The sequence below is a fragment of the Phascolarctos cinereus genome, unplaced genomic scaffold (assembly GCF_003287225.1).
Source record: "Phascolarctos cinereus isolate Bilbo 61053 unplaced genomic scaffold, phaCin_HiC Scaffold_726;HRSCAF=1367, whole genome shotgun sequence".
NCBI lineage: Eukaryota > Metazoa > Chordata > Mammalia > Diprotodontia > Phascolarctidae > Phascolarctos > Phascolarctos cinereus.
Window position 1 is genome coordinate 282,502,826 of NW_027556098.1, and position 19,085 is coordinate 282,521,910.

Genomic DNA, 19,085 nt, shown 5'->3' on the forward strand with positions numbered 1-19,085 from the left:
ATTGTAGTATTTGAATGTGATGGAATACTATTGTTCCATAAGAAATGATGAGCAGGCAGATTTCAGAAAAACCTGGAAAGATGTATTACATAAACTGATGCTGAGTGAAGTGAGCAGAATTAGGAGAACATTGTACACAGTAACAGCCACACTGTGCGATGACTAACTTTGATAAATTTAGCTCTTCTCAACAGTGCAAGGGTCTAAGACAACTCCAAAAGACTCATGACGGAAAATGCTATCAACATCCAGAAAAAGAACTATGGTGTCTGAATGCAGATGGAAGCATGCTTTTGCTCTCTCTTTTTTTGTTGTTGTTATTTTGTTTCTTCTTTCTTGTGGTTTTTCCCATTGGTTCTAATTCTTCTTTACAACATGACTAATGTGAATATGTTTACTATGAATGAATATGTATAGCCTATGTCAAGCTGCATGCAATCTTGGTGAGGTGGAAGAGGAGGAAAGAGCAGAAAATTTAGAACTCAAAATCTTATGGAAATGAATGTTGAAAACTGAAAATAAATAAATAAATTTTAAAAAAGAATTGTCAATTTATGCAAATTTTAGAAGGTAGGAAAATGGTTAAATTGGTATGTAAATAAAAGCATTGCTATTAATTCAGATTTTGTTATTTGTATGTATTCACCATATTACTAATATTATGTAAGTACAAAAAAAGTGAATTAAAGTGGTAATCTTACTATTTGAACAAATGCTAATACTTGATGAATTTTTCTCAATAAAATTTTGTTTGTTTTTGCTACATATTTTCCATAAAAATTTTTATTGAATTATTGGTAACTGGCATATTACCCAGAGAGATTTTTTGATGATTTCAAAAAGTTACATGTTTAAAACATTTTTATGTATGGATTTAATTGAATGGGATTTCACTGGATTTCAGATCCAGTGGGTGTTGGCTTTTTTCCTACAAACACAAAAAGAGAGATCTGATAATGACTGAAGGTAGAGAAGTATCATCTATGCTTTCTTTAACTCATGGGTGATAAAGCAAATAAGTCGCATACAATTAAAAATTATTAAGCACTTATTTTGCTCAATACTATGACACAAAAATAAATGAGATATGGTTGCTATCCTTAATTAATTTTTATCTAATTGGTAAAATAAGATATATAGATATATTGACGTAAGGGAAAGGTGAATCATGTCTTCCTTAGATACACAAATAATGACAGTTTGAAATAGAAGTAACTAGTGCAAAAGAGTGGAACAAAGTTCTACAATGTTAATAAGGAAATAAGCACTTTTGGCTAGAGTAATCGGGGGAGGTTTCATGAAGAAAGTTGTAGCCGATGCTGGGCTTTGAAGATAAATTTTATCAGTGGGCAGAAGATTGGTGTGTGTGTGGGGTGGATTCTGAGATTATGAAATGGAATGAACAAAGACATAGAGGTAGGAAAGGATAGGATATATTTGGGGAATGGAGCATTGGGTTTATGAAAGGAAATAATATAATTTAAATAGTGTAAATAATAATTAAATGGCATACTTTTTTCAGTAGACAGTGAGGAAGCAGTGAAAATTTTTGATGAGAAAGAGAAAAGGTTTTACTTTTTGGAAAGTAGAATTGTAATGACAGAATGAGTCATTGTACATTTTGCCTCCAGTTAATCATTTCACCAAACTTCTGTTATTCCTTATTTTTTCAAAGGAATTTAGAGCAAAATCAAGAGAATGGGACAAGCAAGAAATACTGTATCAGAACCATCTGGTTTCTTTAGATGCCCAACAAAAATTGTTATCTGAGAAGTGTAATCAATTTCAGGTACAATATTTAAGCAGATCTTCTGAATTAAAAAACATTAAAGATTAAAACATTGCTATCATTTACTACCTAGGATGTAATCAATTCATTGAGTTGGATACCACTTCTCTTTGCTACTCTCTAAATCTAATTTACAAAGAAGGTACTGACCTGCATTGGTAGAGGGAGTTTCCTTATTCGGGAGTTTCCTATACCAATAAAATCACATTCTACTGTCTATTCTCTATGTAACTCATGTGTCAGAAATTCCTAGGACATAAAAAGGCCCAGTACTCTTTGAGATATTTTCCCATTTCTTTTGACTCAGAAGTCAAGAAAATGTAATGAGAAAATAATATGGCAATGGGAATGCAAAGTAACATTTTGAAAGAAACATTTCAAAAAATGAAATTGGAATGTGGTGATATATTAGATATTGAAGAGGAGAGAGGAAGAGAAGTCAATGGATGACTCCAAGTTTTAAGCTCAGGTAACTGGAGGAAGTTATCCAGTTGGCACCATTAAGAGAAAGAAAGCATTTTTGAAGAAGAATTGATTTGGCTATATATTCTGTCTTGGGATAGGGTGTTAGAGGATGAGAAATTTTATTTTTGATAGGGCAAATTAAGACACCCCGGTGGAAAAGTCCAGAAAGCAGGTGGGATTGGAGATGTCAGGGCTGTGGATATAAAATTTAGAATCATTCTCATAAAGGTGATATTTGAATCTATCATGATATATGAGATCTCTGAGTAAACAAGTCTAAAGAGAGAAAGGCAGACTGCCAAGGACCAGACCTTAAAGAATAGCTCCATTAAGTGGGTGGGAAGGCAATGGGAGACAGAAGACTTTTCAGATCCTGAATGATAGAAAACCATGAGGTCCAAGAGAGAATTTCGAAAAGGGGTGATAAACTGCTTCCTATGTTGCAGGAAGGTTAAGGAGATGGTGGACTTTACTAGATTTAAAGGTTCTATTAGAAAGTCACTGGTGACCTGCTTAGAGTGCAGAAGAAACAATGAGTGGTGAGAAAATAAGCCCTGTGGAGTAGGCCAGTTATTTAAGAAATTTATTGGTGAAAACAAGAACAGAAATTGGATAATGGGTAGAGTAGTTAGCAGAGCCAAATGAAGATTTGTTTGTTGTTTTTTTTTTAAGATGGAGAAACATAAATATTTAAAGGAGAGAAGAAGGAAACAATTGAAAGGGAAAGGTTGAAGAGTGAGGGGATAATTAAGGGAACAAAGTATCAAAAGAAAGGAGAAGGGGGGAGAGACAGTAGAGAGATGAAGACTACCTTTTAAACAATAACAGATTATTTTTTCTAATTTTTTTGGTATTCCTGATACTTTTGTTGGTCTAAAGAAGTTTTTTAATTTCTATACTTTTTCCTGTCTTTCAGAAACAGGCACAAAGTTACCAATCTCAACTAAATGGGAAGAAGCAATGCCTAGAAGATGCCAGTCTTAACAACCCTGAAATTGCTCGGTTGACCTGTGAACCAGATATTAGTAGTGATACTGTTGAAAGAGATGAATTCATTATTGAAAAACTGAAGTCAGCTGTGAGTGAAATAGCAATAAGTAGGAATAAATTACAAGATGAAAATCAGAAGCTCCTACAAGAACTGAAAATGTACCAAAGACAGTGCCAGGTGAAGAAATGAATGTTTTTGTTTTAACTCATATTAACTAAAAACTAAATAAATGGTGACCTCAACAAAATCAGAAACAAAGGTTGGGAGGCTACTTTTAGAAAGTATGTGTATATATGTGTGATGTCTATACACAACTGAGAGGTCATCTAGTCCAACCCATACCTGACCAAGAATCTGTTCCACATCAATATGTAGGCATGTGGTCATGGAACCTATGCTTGAGCATGGAAAGAGGAACCTATTACCTCTCAAATCTACTTTGGGGCAGCTCAGATTATTAGTAAATCTTTCCTAATCTCAGGCAGAAACAGTATGAAAAAGAAGGCACAGAGATGGGAAAGATGACATTTTCAAAGAAGAATGAGTAACCCAGTTTGGCAAGGACAGCACTTTAGACACTGCACCACACTGCCCCTCACTTTTACATTAAAATTGGATAAATCTCTATTCCTGAAAGGGGGGAAACAGTGTCTAGACTCAAAACAATATGCAGTACTCTTGATCTATTTAGAAAATAATACTCAGAATAATATTTTTGCTTCTGTAGTCATTACCCTTTTAAAGTTTACATACTTTTGCTCCATTCTAATTTTTAAAGAAATCTTTTCTTCAGTGAGCTTTTGGACTTGCTTTTCCATTTGGCCAACTCTGCTTTTGAAGGCATTCTTTTCCTCATTGGCTTTTTGGACCTCTTTTGCCATTTGAGTTAGGCTATTTTTTAAGGTGTTATTTTCAGTATTTTTAGCAAGCTGCTGACTTGTTTTTCATGATTTTCTTGGCATCACTCTCATTTCTCTTTCCAGTTTTCCCTCTACTTCTCTTACTTGCTTCTCAAAATTCTTTTTGAGCTCTTCCATGGCCTGAGACCGATTCATATTTTTCTTTCTTTTTTTTTTTTGCTGTTTTTTTTCTTTTTAGGCAGTTGGGGTTAAGTGACTTGCCCAGGGTCACACAGCTAGTAAGTGTCAAGTGTTTGATCTGAGGCCAAATTTGAACTCAGGTCCTCCTGACTTTAGGGCCAGTGCTCTATCCACTGCACCACCTAACTGCCCCCTGATTCATATATTTCTTGAAAGCTTTGACTTTGTTGTCTTCTTCTGGTTGTATGTTTTGATCTTTTTTGTCACCAAAGTAAGATTGTACGGTCTGACATTTTTTGTGCTGTTTGCTCATGATCCCAGCCAACTCTTCGTTAATGTAGGGGTCTGCTTCAGTGTGGAGAATGTTCTGTCCCAGGCTTTGGGGGCTTTGTGCAGCTGTTTTCAGAGATACTTCTAGGGAGCTGTAAATTTTCAGTTCTTGCAAGGTGGTATGATCAAAGGCAAGGTGTTTACTCCTTTCCTGGCCTGTGCTCTGGTCTATGAGTGACCATAAGCACTCTTTTCTGCCTTGGCACTGTGAGGACAATTCCCTTTTCACTGCCACCACAAGCTCCACCACACCAATGCTCCTCCTCAGCCCAGGACTGGCAACCAGAACTGTGACCCAGATCCAAGCGTGAGCAAAGCAAGAGAATCCTGCCTTAGCACCAGCAAAGAGATCCCTGCAATCCCTCTCTGCCTCTCTGATCAGCCACTTGATCCCCCTTCTGTCTGTGGGCCAAGAGCTCTGGAAGCAGCCACAGCCCGGGGCTGTGCCAGGACTGGGGCCAGACCCTCCTTTCATACCCTGTTCACAAACCTTTCCAACTGACCTTCTAAGCTGTCTTTGGCATTTGTGGGTTGGGAAGTCTGGAAACCACCACAGCTACAGTTCGCCTTTATTCAGTCCCCTGAGGCTCCAGGTTTGCTGAGGCCCCATCTTTTTTGGTGTGGCCCATGCTGAACTTCACTCCTCTCCTAGCCTGGTGCAACAGACCTTTCCAATCAACCATCCAGGTTGTCTTGGGCTGGAAATTTGTTTCCCTCTTGTCTTTTTATGGGTGCTGCTGCTCTAGAATTTGTTTAGAGACATTTTTTACAGGCATTTGGAGGGGTTTGGGGGAGAGCTCAAGCAAGTCACTGCTTTTACTGTGCCATCTTGGCTCCACCCCCTAAAGTTTACATACTTTTTATGCCTACTTTTTGGTCATCCTCAGTGTAGATCCACAACGAATGACATTCAAATACTTAGAACTGGGGTTTTTATGTAGAATTTTAAGATTTTTTTGTTTTTTTTGGTGTGGCAATCTTTCTTTTTTTTCTTTTTAAGTGACTTGCTCAGGATCACACAGCCAGTAAATATCAAATGTCTGAGGCTGCCCCGAATTTTAAGATTATTGATCTCCATGTTATCTACCAGGCAAATTAAGTTAATTTCTTCTTTTTTTTTTAACATTCTATTCTTTTTAAATTTTGAGTTTCAAATTCTCTCCTTTGCTTCCATCCCCCCTTCCTCACTGATAAGGCAAGCATTATGATATCAATTATACATGTGAAATCATGGAAAACATTTCCATATTAGCCATATTTTTTAAAAGCAAGAAAAATAAAGGAAATGAGAGAATTATATTTCAATTTGCACTCAGAGTTCATCAGTTCTCTCTCTGGAGGTAGATAAATTTTTTTCATCAAGAGTCCTTTGGAACTGTCCTGAATCATTGTATTAATCAGAGTAGCCAAGTCTTTTACAATTGATCATCATTATGAAATTATTGTTACTGTGCACAGTGACCTCCCAGTTCTCACCTCACTTCACATCATTTCATATTGTTCTTGTCATGTTTTTCTGAAACCACTCCCCACATCATTTCTTACAGCACAATAGTACTCCATCACAATCATATGCCAATTTGTTCAGCCATTCTCTAATTGATGAGCATCCTTTTGATTTCCAACTCTTAGCCACCACAAAAAGAGCTGCTATAAATATTTTTGTGGAGATAGGTGCTTTTCCTTTTTCTTTGATCTCTTTGGGGTACAGACCTAGTGGCAGTATTGTTGTATTATCAAAGCCTTTTGGGCCTAGTTCCAAATGATTTTCCAGAATGATTGGACACCATTAGTTCACTAGTGCACCTATTTTTCCCTTATGTCCTCCAGCATCTGTCATTGCTGATAGGTATGAGGTGGTACCTCAGAGTTGTTTTAATTTGCATTTCTCTCATCAACAGTGATTTTAAAGCATTTTTTCATATGATTATAAATAACTTTGATTTCTTCTTCTGGAAACTGTTATATCCTTTGATTATTTATCAATTTGTCATTTATTTTTATAAATTTGACTCAGTTCTATACTCAGTATATATTTGGAGATGAGGCCTTTATCAGAGAAACTTTTTAAAAAATTATATTACTTCATTGTCTATGGTACCTTTTAGCAAAATGTAGTCTCCCTGATTATCCCTTTTAATTATGTCTATTTATTTTCACTTTTGCTTTGTCTGAGATCATGATTGCTACCCCTGCCTTGCTTACTTCAGCTGAAGCCTATTAGATTCTGCTCCAGACCTTTATTTTAACTCTGTGTGTGTTTCTGCTTCAGGTTTGTCCTTTGTAAACAACATATTGTTAGATTCTGGTTTCTAATTACAGTCTGCTATCTGCTTCCATTTTATGAGTAAGCTCATTCCCATTTACAGTTATGATTACTGACTGTGTTTCTCTCCATCTGATTTTCTTATGTTTCTTCTTCTCTGTCTTTTTATCCAGTTCCTCCTCAAAAGTATATTTTGCTTCTAATGATTCCCTCCCTAATCTGCCCTCTGTTTTATAATCTCCACCCTCTTTCTCTTATCCCTTTCCCCTTCCCCTATAGGGTAGATTACATTTCTATGTACAACTGAGTCTGTATATATTCTTCCCTTTTAGAACCAATCTCAATGAGACTGAGGTTCAAGTGTTGCCCACCAATCCCAGTCCCATTGTCCACATCCACTGTAAAAGCTCTTCCTCTTATTTTATGTGAGGAAATTTCCCCCATTCTACCTCTTCTTTCCTCCTTTTCCCAGTACATCCCTCTTTCTCACTTCATTTTTTTGCTTAGAAAGCATTCCAACATAATCAACTCATACCCATGCCTTCTATCTATGTAAATTCCTTTCAATTGTTCTAATAATGATTAAGTTCTTAGGAGTTACAGGTGTCATCTTCCCTTATAGAAACATAAACAGTTTAACTTTATTGAGACCTGTCTTATTACTCTTTCTTGTTTACCTTTTTATTCTTCTCTTAAGTCTTGTGTTTGAATGTCACATTTTCTATTTGGCTCTGGTATTTTCATCAGGAATGCTTGCAAGTCCTCTATTTTATTAAATGTCCATTTCCCCCCAAAGGATTATACTCAGTTTTGCTAGTTAGGTTATTCTTGGTTCTAATTCTATTCCTTTGCTTTCTGGAATATCATATTCTAAGCCCTCCATTCCTTAATATGGAAACCACTAAATCTTGTGTGACCCTCACTGTGGCTCCATGATATTTGAATTATTTCTTTCTTGCTGCTTGAAGTATTTTCTCTTTGACCTGGAAGCTCTGGAATTTGGCTATAATATTCCTGGGAGTTTTCATTGGGATCTCTTTTTGGAGGTAGTTACTGTATTCTTTCAATTTCTATTTTACCCTCTGGATCTACAATACTGTGGTAGTTTTCCTTGATAATTTGAAATATAATGTTCTAGGCTCTTTCTTTGATCATGGCTTTCAGGTAGTCCAATAATTCTTAAATTATTTCTCTTTTACCTATTCTCTTTTACCTGTTTTTCCAGTGAGATATCTCACATTTTCTTCTATTTTTTTTCATTCTTTTCACTTTGTTTTATTGTTTCTTGATGTCTCATGGAGTCATTAGTTTCCACTTGACCAATTCTATTTTTAAGGAGTTATTTTCTTCACTGAATTTTTGTGCCTCCTTTTCCATTTGGTCAATTCTACTTTTTTAAAAAGTTCTCTTCAGTTGGATTTTTGTGCCTCTTTTTACCATTTAGCCAATTCTGTTTTTTAAAAGGTGTTATTTTCTTCATTACTTTTGTGCCTCTTTTTTATCATGCTATTAATTCTCTTTTCTTAATTTTCTTGCATCGCTCATTTATTTTTTTCAATTTTTCCTCTACCACATTTATCTTCTAGTAGTTCTTGTTTGGTTTGGGTCCTATTAGGATTTTTCTTTGAGGCTTTGCTTGTAGCTGTTTTCACATTGTTGTCTTCTGTGTTTGTATCTTGGTTTTCCCTGCCACTGCAGTAGCTTTTTATGATCAAATTCTTTTTTGTTGTTTGCTTATTTTTCTGCCTCTTTCTTGATTTTGAATTTTAACATAAGGTTGGGTTCTGCTCACTTGAGGCATGGAGAGGCAGTGTCCCCAGCTGTGTGTGTGCGTGTGTGTGTGTGTGTGTGTGTGTGTGTGTGTGCGCTACTGCTGTTGCTGCTGTTTTCAAGGCTAGTTCTTGGAGTCTGAAAGTTTTTGGTGCTTCCAAAGTGGTATGATCCTGGGAGAGGTTTGGTCACTGTTCTTCTGGTTTGTGCTCTGGTTCTTTACCCAGGAAGGGTCCCTGACCTCCTGCAGCATCCAGGGCTGGCATGTGACCAGAACCCCTGTTCCCATGTGACTGACCACCAGTGCTCCTCTCTGCCCTGGAACTGTGACCCAGAACTGTGTATGGGTAATAGAGTTGTCAATCAGTGCCAGCTGTACCCAGTACCAGCAAAAGGGTCCCCTGTAATCTCTTTCTGACTGGTTTTCCAACCCCTTACCATCTCTAGGCTGAGTGCTCCTGAAGCTGTTTCTGCTGCTGCAGCCACAATTGCTTCTGCAACACGGGTGGGAGCCCGACAGGCCTCCACCCCAGTATCCTGACCTTCTTCTGTGACTTCTCAAGTTTTCTTAAGCTGGAAAAAGAATCTTTTGTTGGCTTTGCCACTCTAAAATTTGATTTAAGATGTTATTTAAAATTGTTTAGAGAGGAATATTGTAAGAATTCAGCTGGGTGGCTGCTATCTTGGCCCCACCCACCAGGCACATTTTTGACCAAACAGATGAATTATAAACTTTTTTATTTATAAAGAATTTTTGTGACATAAGAATACCTTAAGGTAAATTTACTAAGTTAGGTATATAGGAACATGTTTATTTCCTCTTTTTTCCAAAACAGTCATATAAGAAATTCGTACCTGCAGTACTCTACATGCTTTGCGATGAATTCCTAAAAAGGATAAATGTTTTAATTTGAAATATTTTCACTTTACATAAAATTACTCTATATTTTAAAAATATAAATAGCATCTTAGTCTTCACCTGAATCAGGTCTAACTTGAAATCTGCCTTCTAGGCCTTGGATGTCTCTAAGGTTGACAATTTGTTCAGCTCCATTGAAATAAGAAGTTCACCATTAAATGTTTGATTATTATATGATCTTCCCTCTTCAGTATTCATTTCAAAATTTCTCTTTCCTATCATCAGTTACAGTTACATCTTTTCCCCCATTTCAACTGGTTTGAGGCACTAAAATATTAAGGATATTAGAATCCCTAGAATACCTAGGTCAGTATATACAAGAACCATAGATTTGTTGGGGAGGGAATTTCTCTTACTTAGTGGAACTCAATCCATCTTCTGCCTGTTTGCTTTAGGAGACCTTCCTTTCAAATCTCAGGTGGCCCTCCAAGCCAAACTTCTTCCCTCACCAGAGAATGTTTAACTAATTCCAGTCCCTTAACAGTATGTCAATGAAGGCGCTAATACTTAAGTTTAGAAAGTTCTCCATAGAGGAAAGAGTAATGTGAATAGAGAAAGCGTGTTCCATGTGCACTCTGGTTTAGGAGGAAGTTAAGATTTGATCAATTTCTTAAGGAAGAAGCTTTGTTGGGAAAAAAATATATATATATTGTTGGTATCTCTGACTCAGAGCATGTCTTTCTAGGTTTTATCCTTACTAGCAATTTTTTCAGGATAGTCATAATTTTTCTCAAGCTCTCTTAGTTAAGCCTTTAATGACAATCTAGTTTCAGAAAATGGGTGAAAGAATTCTTAAATTCATATCATAAGATGAGGCACTAATCCAAGCAGGAAATTGCGGTATTTGCCTTTAAAAATGAAGTTCAAAGAAAGCCCTCAAAACTTGGACTTTTCAAGACTTGGGTAAGAATGACAACATTTTTTTAAAACATTCTGGCAATGTTTGCCCATATTCCTAAACTAGAGGATTGACATTTTTCAAAAAATGTCATCATCAGTAAATCAGTTCTCTTGAGGAATATGGTCTTTCTATTTGAGGAATAGGTTTGTCTTTTCTTGACTTTTTGTCCTTGGCAACCTACTACCTATCTCACCAATTCAACATGATTCCCTTTGGTATTACTGCTAGGAGTCCTGTTTTAACTCTGCCTCCTCTCTCTCACATCTGCCCTTAAATTCTTCTTAGGCAATTGTCTGGCCCCTCTTTTATGGATCAACCTATAGTTCCTTTAGTAAATAGGTCATCTAGTTTGGTTTTCCTTATTCCTAGTTTTTTTTTCCTTATTCTTTTCTTCTGTCTTCCCTTAGGTACTCAAAATGCCCTCAAGGAGAGTGGGCATCATCTGCTTACCAGGCCTAGTGATTGTGCATGTGAATGCACATTAACAAAATAAAATTTGTTTCCATACTGCTTATTTGTCTTTTCTTAAAACCTCTAAAATACTTAAGACTTGACATTTGCTTTTTACTTGGAGAAAAATCCAGTTCTCCCCTACACACATACACACACACACACACACACACACACACACACACACACACGTTGAAGACAGTCCCTCAATTTGCATCATTTTTGTGACGGGATACATTTTGTTACTGAATCCCCTCCCTCAGCCCCTTTGCCAACCTTGCAAAGACAAATTCTAAGTTTTATGTTTTTAATCTATTCTTTTTAAGTATCAGTCTTCAGTTTCTCCTCTGGATCTTTCAAGCATTCCCTTAGGCAACTCTGTTTGAAGTCACTGGCTGATTGTTAAATAATAATGGATCAGTAGCCATAGCTGGTTCTTTCCTATATAGCAGTAGAACCAGGGTAGAAGGAAAGACAACTAAACCTCCCTTTTCTTCATCTTCTAGAGTCCATAGCTACGAAGAATATCCATAATTATCAGTCTCGAAGACATAATTTTCTAACCTTATATACTTAATTATATAATTTTCTAACCTTATTTATCACCCTTATAGTCATTAGATTTTGTGAGGATTTCAGTTACTCCAGGTATAGGACTATGCCTAGTTTCAATGATTTAAAAAAAACAACCTACAAGTCATTTTACTACATGTTTCCCCCCAGTCTCCTTAATAATAAGGTTCTATCATTCTTTGACGATCAGTTTGCAAAGCAGGAAGTTCCTGCTGCAGTTTCAGAACAGTACTTGTTTCAAATCAGATTAAACTTCCATTCTATCTAGAATTCTTTTTCCAGAGTTTGGTTCATTTCAAAACTGTTACCCCTTCCTCAAAAGATACTTACTGGTGAAAGACAGATATTGTGACCTGATTCTGAACCTTAAATTGGATTCACAATCTGAATTGGTATTTATACTTCTTTCAAGATTTCTGAGTTGACATTTTTGTAACAAGGTCATCCCCTGAAAAATTTCCTTAAAAACACTAGTCTTAAAATTTCTCTTTAAGCTTTGAGTAAACTTTGTAACTGAGAACTTAACAAAATCTTGTACCATCCATAGAAATGGTGTTGAATTGTATAACATTTTCAGAAATGCCTGATTATATTTCTAACCATTACGAATATTTGGAAAAGAATATTTCTGAACAAATTTCATACATAGAATGTCAACATTGAAAAGGACTTGGAAATCAGTCATCTATCTTATTCAACCCTTAAGTGAATGATAATATTCTCTCTAACAACCTGACAGGTGGTCATATAACCTCTGCTTGAAGGTGTCCAGTAATAGAAAACTCAGTATGTCCATGCCTTCTTAAAGCCAATGTGAGCTAACGAAGGTGGAAGTAGTAACAGGGGGAGTGCTTCAGCTCACAAGCCCAAGCCCTGTAGATTCTATGGTAGTTTTTTAGGAAGCAACAGCAACAGGGGAAAACTTTTCAGTTGATAGAGGTCAGCTTTGGCAGGCAAATAATAGGGCCTAAAACTCATAAAACAAAATACTCAAAACATTTCACCCTTTCCATCTTTGATATCTTATGATAAATTGAACCTATGTTCTCTGTTTAATCTATTACTTTTTCAGCCTAAAACTTAGACCTTACTTCAAACCAACCCTACTTTTATTAAGCATTTCTAGTTCTGAAAGTACCTCAGGCCTTTGGCTTTTTCCACATCATTGACTTGTCTACCCATTTCCTCATCTTGATTAGATATATATTCCTAACATCCATCTACACTCAGAGTCCCTCCTCATCTTTTTTCATGCCCTACCTCTACCTTCCAGTCCTCCCAGTATGGGAGATTCAGTCAGCAATATGGACCAGCTTTCTCCTGAATTCGGCCCCAGTAAGGGCCAGTATAATTTTGTCACACTACTCCCCCCCCCCAACTTTCCCATCTCCAGGGACAGGAAACTGAAAACGATAATGAGTACATTATAAGAGTAGGTCACAACTACAAGTCCAAAATATAACCCAGCAGCTTGAGCTAGGCAACCCTGTGGCAGGCAGGATAATCACATTGCATGATGATAATATCTGACTGCCAGCCTAGAGAGGTCTCTCCACTAGGAGATAGAACTGAGCTACTCAGGTCTACCTCCAAGGTCTTTGGTTGGATGCTGGATTTTCCTGGGCTCACTGATTAACTGAAACTGTTCTTTTACTGGAGTTATGCCCAGGTAGTCTTTTCCATATCCCACCTAACACAGCAGGCCACCAGTTAGGTCACTTCCTACTTGATAAATGACAGGACCCTTCTAAACCTGAAGAGCTTCCTGCAGAAGCTATGGATTTCTCTCCATGTCTTGCTTTGTGCATGAACAATCCACCACTGACTCAGTGATTCCATAGTATGTTATGGGTTTTACAAAGCTATGTTTCTGTGCATTGCACAGGGTTTCCCCGTTCCTGAAATACAATACCTTCTCACCTTCATTTCTGAACGTTTATCTTTCTTAAGGCTCAGCTCTACTGCTATCTCTTCTGAGAAACTTAATTGCCCCAGTTGGTAATGATTTTTCCCCTCAGTTGTCACGTAGCAATTTGTTTATAACTCTTTAATGAATGTTTCATGTAATATTTCCGGTGTCTGGGTAGATTGTGTTGGACTTGGAGTCAAGAAGACTCCAATGGCAAGTTACTTTATCTCTTTCTCTGCCTCAGCTTCTTTTTCCATAAAATGCAGATAATAATAGTACATATCTCTTAGAGTTGTTATGATGGTGTGGTATTAACTGGGGGAGAATTTGTGTTTTCTTGGTGTTAATTGTTAGGCCAAAATTAGCACAATCAGTACAGAATCAGTCCATACTTTGCTACATCTCAGCTTCAGAGGCTGCATTGAGTGCACAATCAACTGAAAACAAAAAATCATGCACCACCTCTCCCTCCACTTAGTCTTGACTTGTAACCTTTTCAAGTACTTATGATCTCTTAGCTGCCAGATCTAATGGCCTTTTCTCAATCCTTCCACAATCTTTGACACTGTCAATTATTCTCTTCTCCTTGATCTTCTCTTCTGCCTTGGTTTTCCTATCATTACTTTCTCCCGGTTCTCTCATACCTATCAATTGCTCTTTCTCAGTCTACTTTGTGCCTACTGACAGATCGTTTCTCTGAAAGGACTGCCCTCAAGATGAATTGATTGGTTCAGTATTTTGGGAGGATAATTCTTTTAGGATAGCTCCTTTGTGCTGATCAATAAAAGAAGCCAACAAACTACTTCTGGCTTTCTTTTTGCCTTTTCCCCTCCCTCCTTTTTGCTAGTCAGTCATTAATCATTTGTTGAGTGCCTTCTATATACCAGGCACTGTGCTAAGAGCTCGAGGTACAAAGAAAGGCAAAAGACCTTGAGGAGCTCACAATCTAATGGATGAGACAACAAGCAGACAATGATGTACAAACAAGCTAAATACTCGATAAACAGGAAATAATTAACACAGGAGAAGGCACTAGAATTAGTGGGGAAAGGCTTCCTGAGGAAGGAAGTTGAGACTTGAAGGAAGCAAGAGAAGCCAGGAGGCAAGGATGAGAAGGGAGAGCATTCTAGGCATGGAGGACAGCCAGAGAAAGTACCCAGAGCCAAGAGATGGAGTTCTTGTTTGTGCAACAGCCAGGAGGCCAGTGCCACTGGATCAAAGAATATATGGGGGGATGTAAGGTGTAAGAAAACTAGAAAGGTATTGGGGGAATGGATGGGCTAGGTTATGAAAGGCTTTGAACATGAAACAGAGGATTTTGTGTTTGATCCTGTGATAGGCAACAGTGGAGTTTATTGAGGCAGCTAGGTGGCACGGCGGATAGAATACCAGGCCTGGAGTCAGGAAGCCTCATCTTCCTGAGTTCAAATCTGACCTCAGACACTTATTAGCTATATGACCCTGGGCAAGTCACTTAACCCTGTTTGCCTCAGTTTCCTTATCTATAAGAAATGAGCTGGAGAAGAAATGGCAAACCACTCCACTATCCTTGCCAAAAAAAAAAAAGTCCAAAAGGGGTCATGAAGAGCCAGACACGACTGAAAAAAAATTATGAAAAAGATAGTTTATTGAGTTAAGGGAGTGATAGGATTGGATTTAAACTTTGGCAGCTGAATGGGGAATGAACTGGAGTGGGGAGAAACGTAACAGACAGACCCACCAACAGACTATCTAGCATGAGGTGATGAGGGTCTATGTTAAAGTAGTGGCATATTCAGAGTAGAAAAATAGCGGGGGGAGGGGCATGTTCAAGAGACGTTGCCAAGGGTGAACTTGATAAGCCTTAGCAACAGATTGGATATTGGGGGAAGGGTAAGATATAGAGAGGAGTCAAGTCCAGGTTGCAAGCCTGGAGAACTGGGAGGATGATGGTGCCTTGACAGCATGGGAAAGTTTGGAAGGGAGGAAGGTGAACAGGGAAAGATTATTTTTTCCATAGAGATTCTAAGAGTATAACAGGACAAGGGAAGAACGTTAATGACTTGCTTTGAGAACTTTATGTACTTTCTGCATTTATTTATGAAATCTATGAGTATTTTGCATTTTTATATCATGTATGGGGTAAAAGACTGTCTTGCACCCAATAAATACATTAGCTACCCTGAGTGTTCTTACAGGATCTGGAGATCATTTACCCACGCCAATTATAAAGATTTCCCCTTGTAAGGTCTTCATGGAAACATAATGAACCAATGATTAGAAGATGATAGAAAGATCATGTACAGTAAATGAGGTAGAGTAAATAAGGTCAAAAATTGCTCTGTAACACAGTATTGCTAGTTGGAGATCAAGAAGCAAGGAGACTGAGGCCAGTCAATCAAGTTTTATGGTAGAATGAAAAAGAGTACATATTTAGAATCAGAGGGCCTGAGCTCAAATCCCAGCTCTGCTTCTTACTATCTTTGTGAACTTGGTCAAATCACTTAACCTCTTTGGGTCTTTGTTTCTTCCTCTATAAAATGAAGGCTTTGGTCCTACACACACATATGTGTATATATTATATATGTATGTATATACGTGTGTATAAATATATGCATACATATGTGTATGTGACATCTTCAATGTTACTTCCATTTTTAATTCTATGATTCTTTGATTGTACTTAATCACAGTATATTGATTATACTTTACAGACTTCTGTAAAAGACAGAATAGACAAAAGATTCAAATGCTTTCAACCTCATACCCTTTACCACAAAATATACATTCATTACTATTTCTCAAGACTTTAACTCAAACTTTTCTCTGCATTTTGACAGATTCCATCTACCATTATTCAGCGAGCTGGATCATTTACAAAATGGAAATATTTCTGCACATGTGAATAAATGCTAAGATAGTCATTAGTGAATCTAACAGTAATAGAAATGTGAGCCAAGAAATCTCTCAGTTAGTCTGAAGAGGTTCTATGGTGGAGGTGAATTTTGAAGAGCATTTTGTTTTGGAAGGAAAGGACATGACATGATGGGAGGAAAGGAAAGGGCATTTCATCTGGGGAAGATATGTCCAGTGGCTAGGGGAGAAAAAATAGTCAAGTTGTGTGATATGGTCAATAAGAATTTTAACTTGATTGGAATGGAAAAAAATAAGGTTGAAAAGATAAAAATTCTTATGTAATGGTATACTAACTGGTACTAAATGGGTACTTAAAATGTGTGAAAATTATATCTGAAGAAAATTACTTGCTGTCAATAGGAAGTTCTGGTTGGGACTAAAGCTGTGAAGGTTGTTGTAGGTAACAAAGCTATATGAGACTTGTTGGCATGGAGATTTACCTAGGAGTGGAAATGAATAAAAAGGAGTTATTTGAGACTCTTCAATAGTAATCTTTCATTATAAAAAAAAATGTAATAGTATAAGTAATGATATCCAAATAAGGGAAGGATTTTCTGGAAAATAACACTTTTTTATATAGTTTCTGTCACTCAAAGGATTGAAATAATTTTCTTTGTATGTAAAGCAGTAAGTTTTACTTTATTCTTAACAATATGGCTGATAAATGCACTAAGAGCTGTAATTCATTGTCTTCTTTTTCTCTTCAAATTATATTCTACTTGTTTTCTGGGTACAAGCCGGAAGGGAGCTGGGAGGCTGTTAGGCTTGATCAAGCCCTCCTTTTACAGTTGCGGTTTCATATCTACATGACAGAGCCTTTCTTTGAGCTCAGGTGTTCTCATTCTAAATTAAGGGCCTTTTCTGCTGTAACCTTGCTTTTGTGGATGTAAGCTCCTTGAAGGCAGGCATGGTTTCATTTTTGCTTTTGTATCCCTATCGCCTTATACTTGCTGGCAGTTTAATAAATATTTGTTGCTTTGGATTGAATTGAATATAACAGCCAAAATAGCCAGTGTTACCTTGGGCTGTGGGAAGAATTCAGAGCCCAGAACATGTGAGCTGTTCCCTGCCTTGGGCAGTCCACATTAAGAGTCTTCTGTTCAGTTCTGGCCACCACCTAGGAATAACACTGAGAAGCTATAGTGAGTGCATCCAGAGGAAAGCTATCAGCAGGGTAAAGAGCCCCTAGCCTAGGCCACATGGAAAGTCTTTGAAGGAACTGAGGTCATTTAGCCTGGAGCGGAAAAGAATTTGGGACGGGACAGTTATTTTCAGATATCAGGACTATCATATAGATAACAAATTTGTCTTTTTCTTCTTTGTCCCAGAGGACAAAACTAAAAACAATGGGTGGAATTTGCAGAGAGGAAGATTTCAACTTGATGTAAGAAAAGCTTTCTTTACAATTAGAGCTTTGCTGTGGTGAAATGCATTGGCTCGGAATCTAGTGGATTCCTTCTTCCTCACAGTCTTCAAGCAAAGGAGAGTCATTTGTCAGGGAAGCTCTAGAGGATAATCTTCTTTAGGTACATACAGGGCTAGTTGGCCACTGAAGTTCTGTGACCAGTGACTCAAGAAATTAAAACTTTGTGGACCAGGATATGGGAACGGGGGAAGTAATTTGCCCTAAATATCATTAGATGATTCCCCCCCTCCCCGTTTTCAGTGTTCCTAGGCACAGGGTGGGGACCCTGCGGCCTCGAGGTCACATGTGGTCCTCTAGGTCCTTAAGTGTGGCCTTTTGACTGAATCCAAACTTCACAGAACAAATTCCCTTAATAAAAGGATTTGTTCTATAAAACTTGGACTCAATCGAAAGGCCATATCCAAGGACCTAGACGGCCACATGTGGCCTAGAGGCTGCAGGCTCCCCACCCTGCCTAGGGATTGGGGAGCTGGTTAAGCATAACCTGGACAGGAATCGTTAGATATCACTTTTCCTACTGCCAAAATAATCATGGGAAAAGTGAACAAAGGTTAAATGCCAGGTTGCCTAGCACACTGCCCCTGAAACCACACCGTACTCCAGTATCGGGCATACCAGAATGTGTTCAATGCCAATGAGAAGGAAGTGTTAACACCACATTCCCTGGATTCTGGGTTTCATTTGGGCAAAGATCTGACCCTTCCCCTCAAAACAAATCTCTTTCCTAGCAAGGCCAAAGAAGGAAGTACTCCTGGAATTCCTGCAGAAGAAAAATCTGCAAAAGTGGTCCTCTGTTCTTTCACTTTTTTGCTTCAGCTCCCATGCAGTTGGGGTGGGCTGCAGAGGGGAAACAGGGAGCTAAAGTTCTGCTGTAATTTCTTAAGTCCTCGGTACAATTAACATATAGGATCAGCCTTTCCACCTCTTAACCTCGTCCTCCTGGATCAGTTGCATAAGCTGAAGTGTATCTGCAGAAGGCCTATCCCTCTATGTGGATTTGGAAGAGAGATGAGTAGAAGATGGCTGTTCAGATTGGGATTAGAATAGAGAACCATACCTTTTAGACTTGGATGCCCCTGCAAAGTTTTAGCTCTTCATGACTTCACCTATTCAGAATGTATTGGATGGGGAGAAAAGAAGGGGTTAAGGAAGTAGGAGTGGTGGGAGTATATTCTTATATGCTTTGATCAAAACCGTTCTCCAGCATCTGAACCAGAACTACTTGTTTACATAAATTTGAACATAAGAAACTAGAGAGTCCAGGAGAATATAGAAAGTCATGATTGAGAATAGAGGGTTGGTGTGAATGGAACTGTGAAAGATAAAGGAAGTGTGTGAGTGAGGTAAGTCCAGGGCAACAA

At 37.7% G+C, this 19,085-nt stretch overlaps 1 protein-coding gene across 11 annotated transcripts in view; it reads left to right on the top strand.

Moving 5' to 3' along the window:
* Positions 1–19,085, top strand: part of DEUP1 (deuterosome assembly protein 1) — a 148,941-nt gene that overhangs the window by 65,142 nt on the left and 64,714 nt on the right. For 8 of the 11 annotated variants that reach the window (XM_021000728.2, XM_021000726.2, XM_078147139.1 and 5 more), the window contains 2 exons: positions 1,676–1,789; positions 3,171–3,422. In XM_021000728.2, the coding sequence (XP_020856387.1) occupies positions 1,676–1,789; positions 3,171–3,422 (366 nt within the window). The remainder of the gene's footprint in view (positions 1–1,675; positions 1,790–3,170; positions 3,423–19,085) is intronic. The other 3 variants (XM_021000730.2, XM_021000731.2, XM_021000725.2) reach the window with 1 other exon arrangement.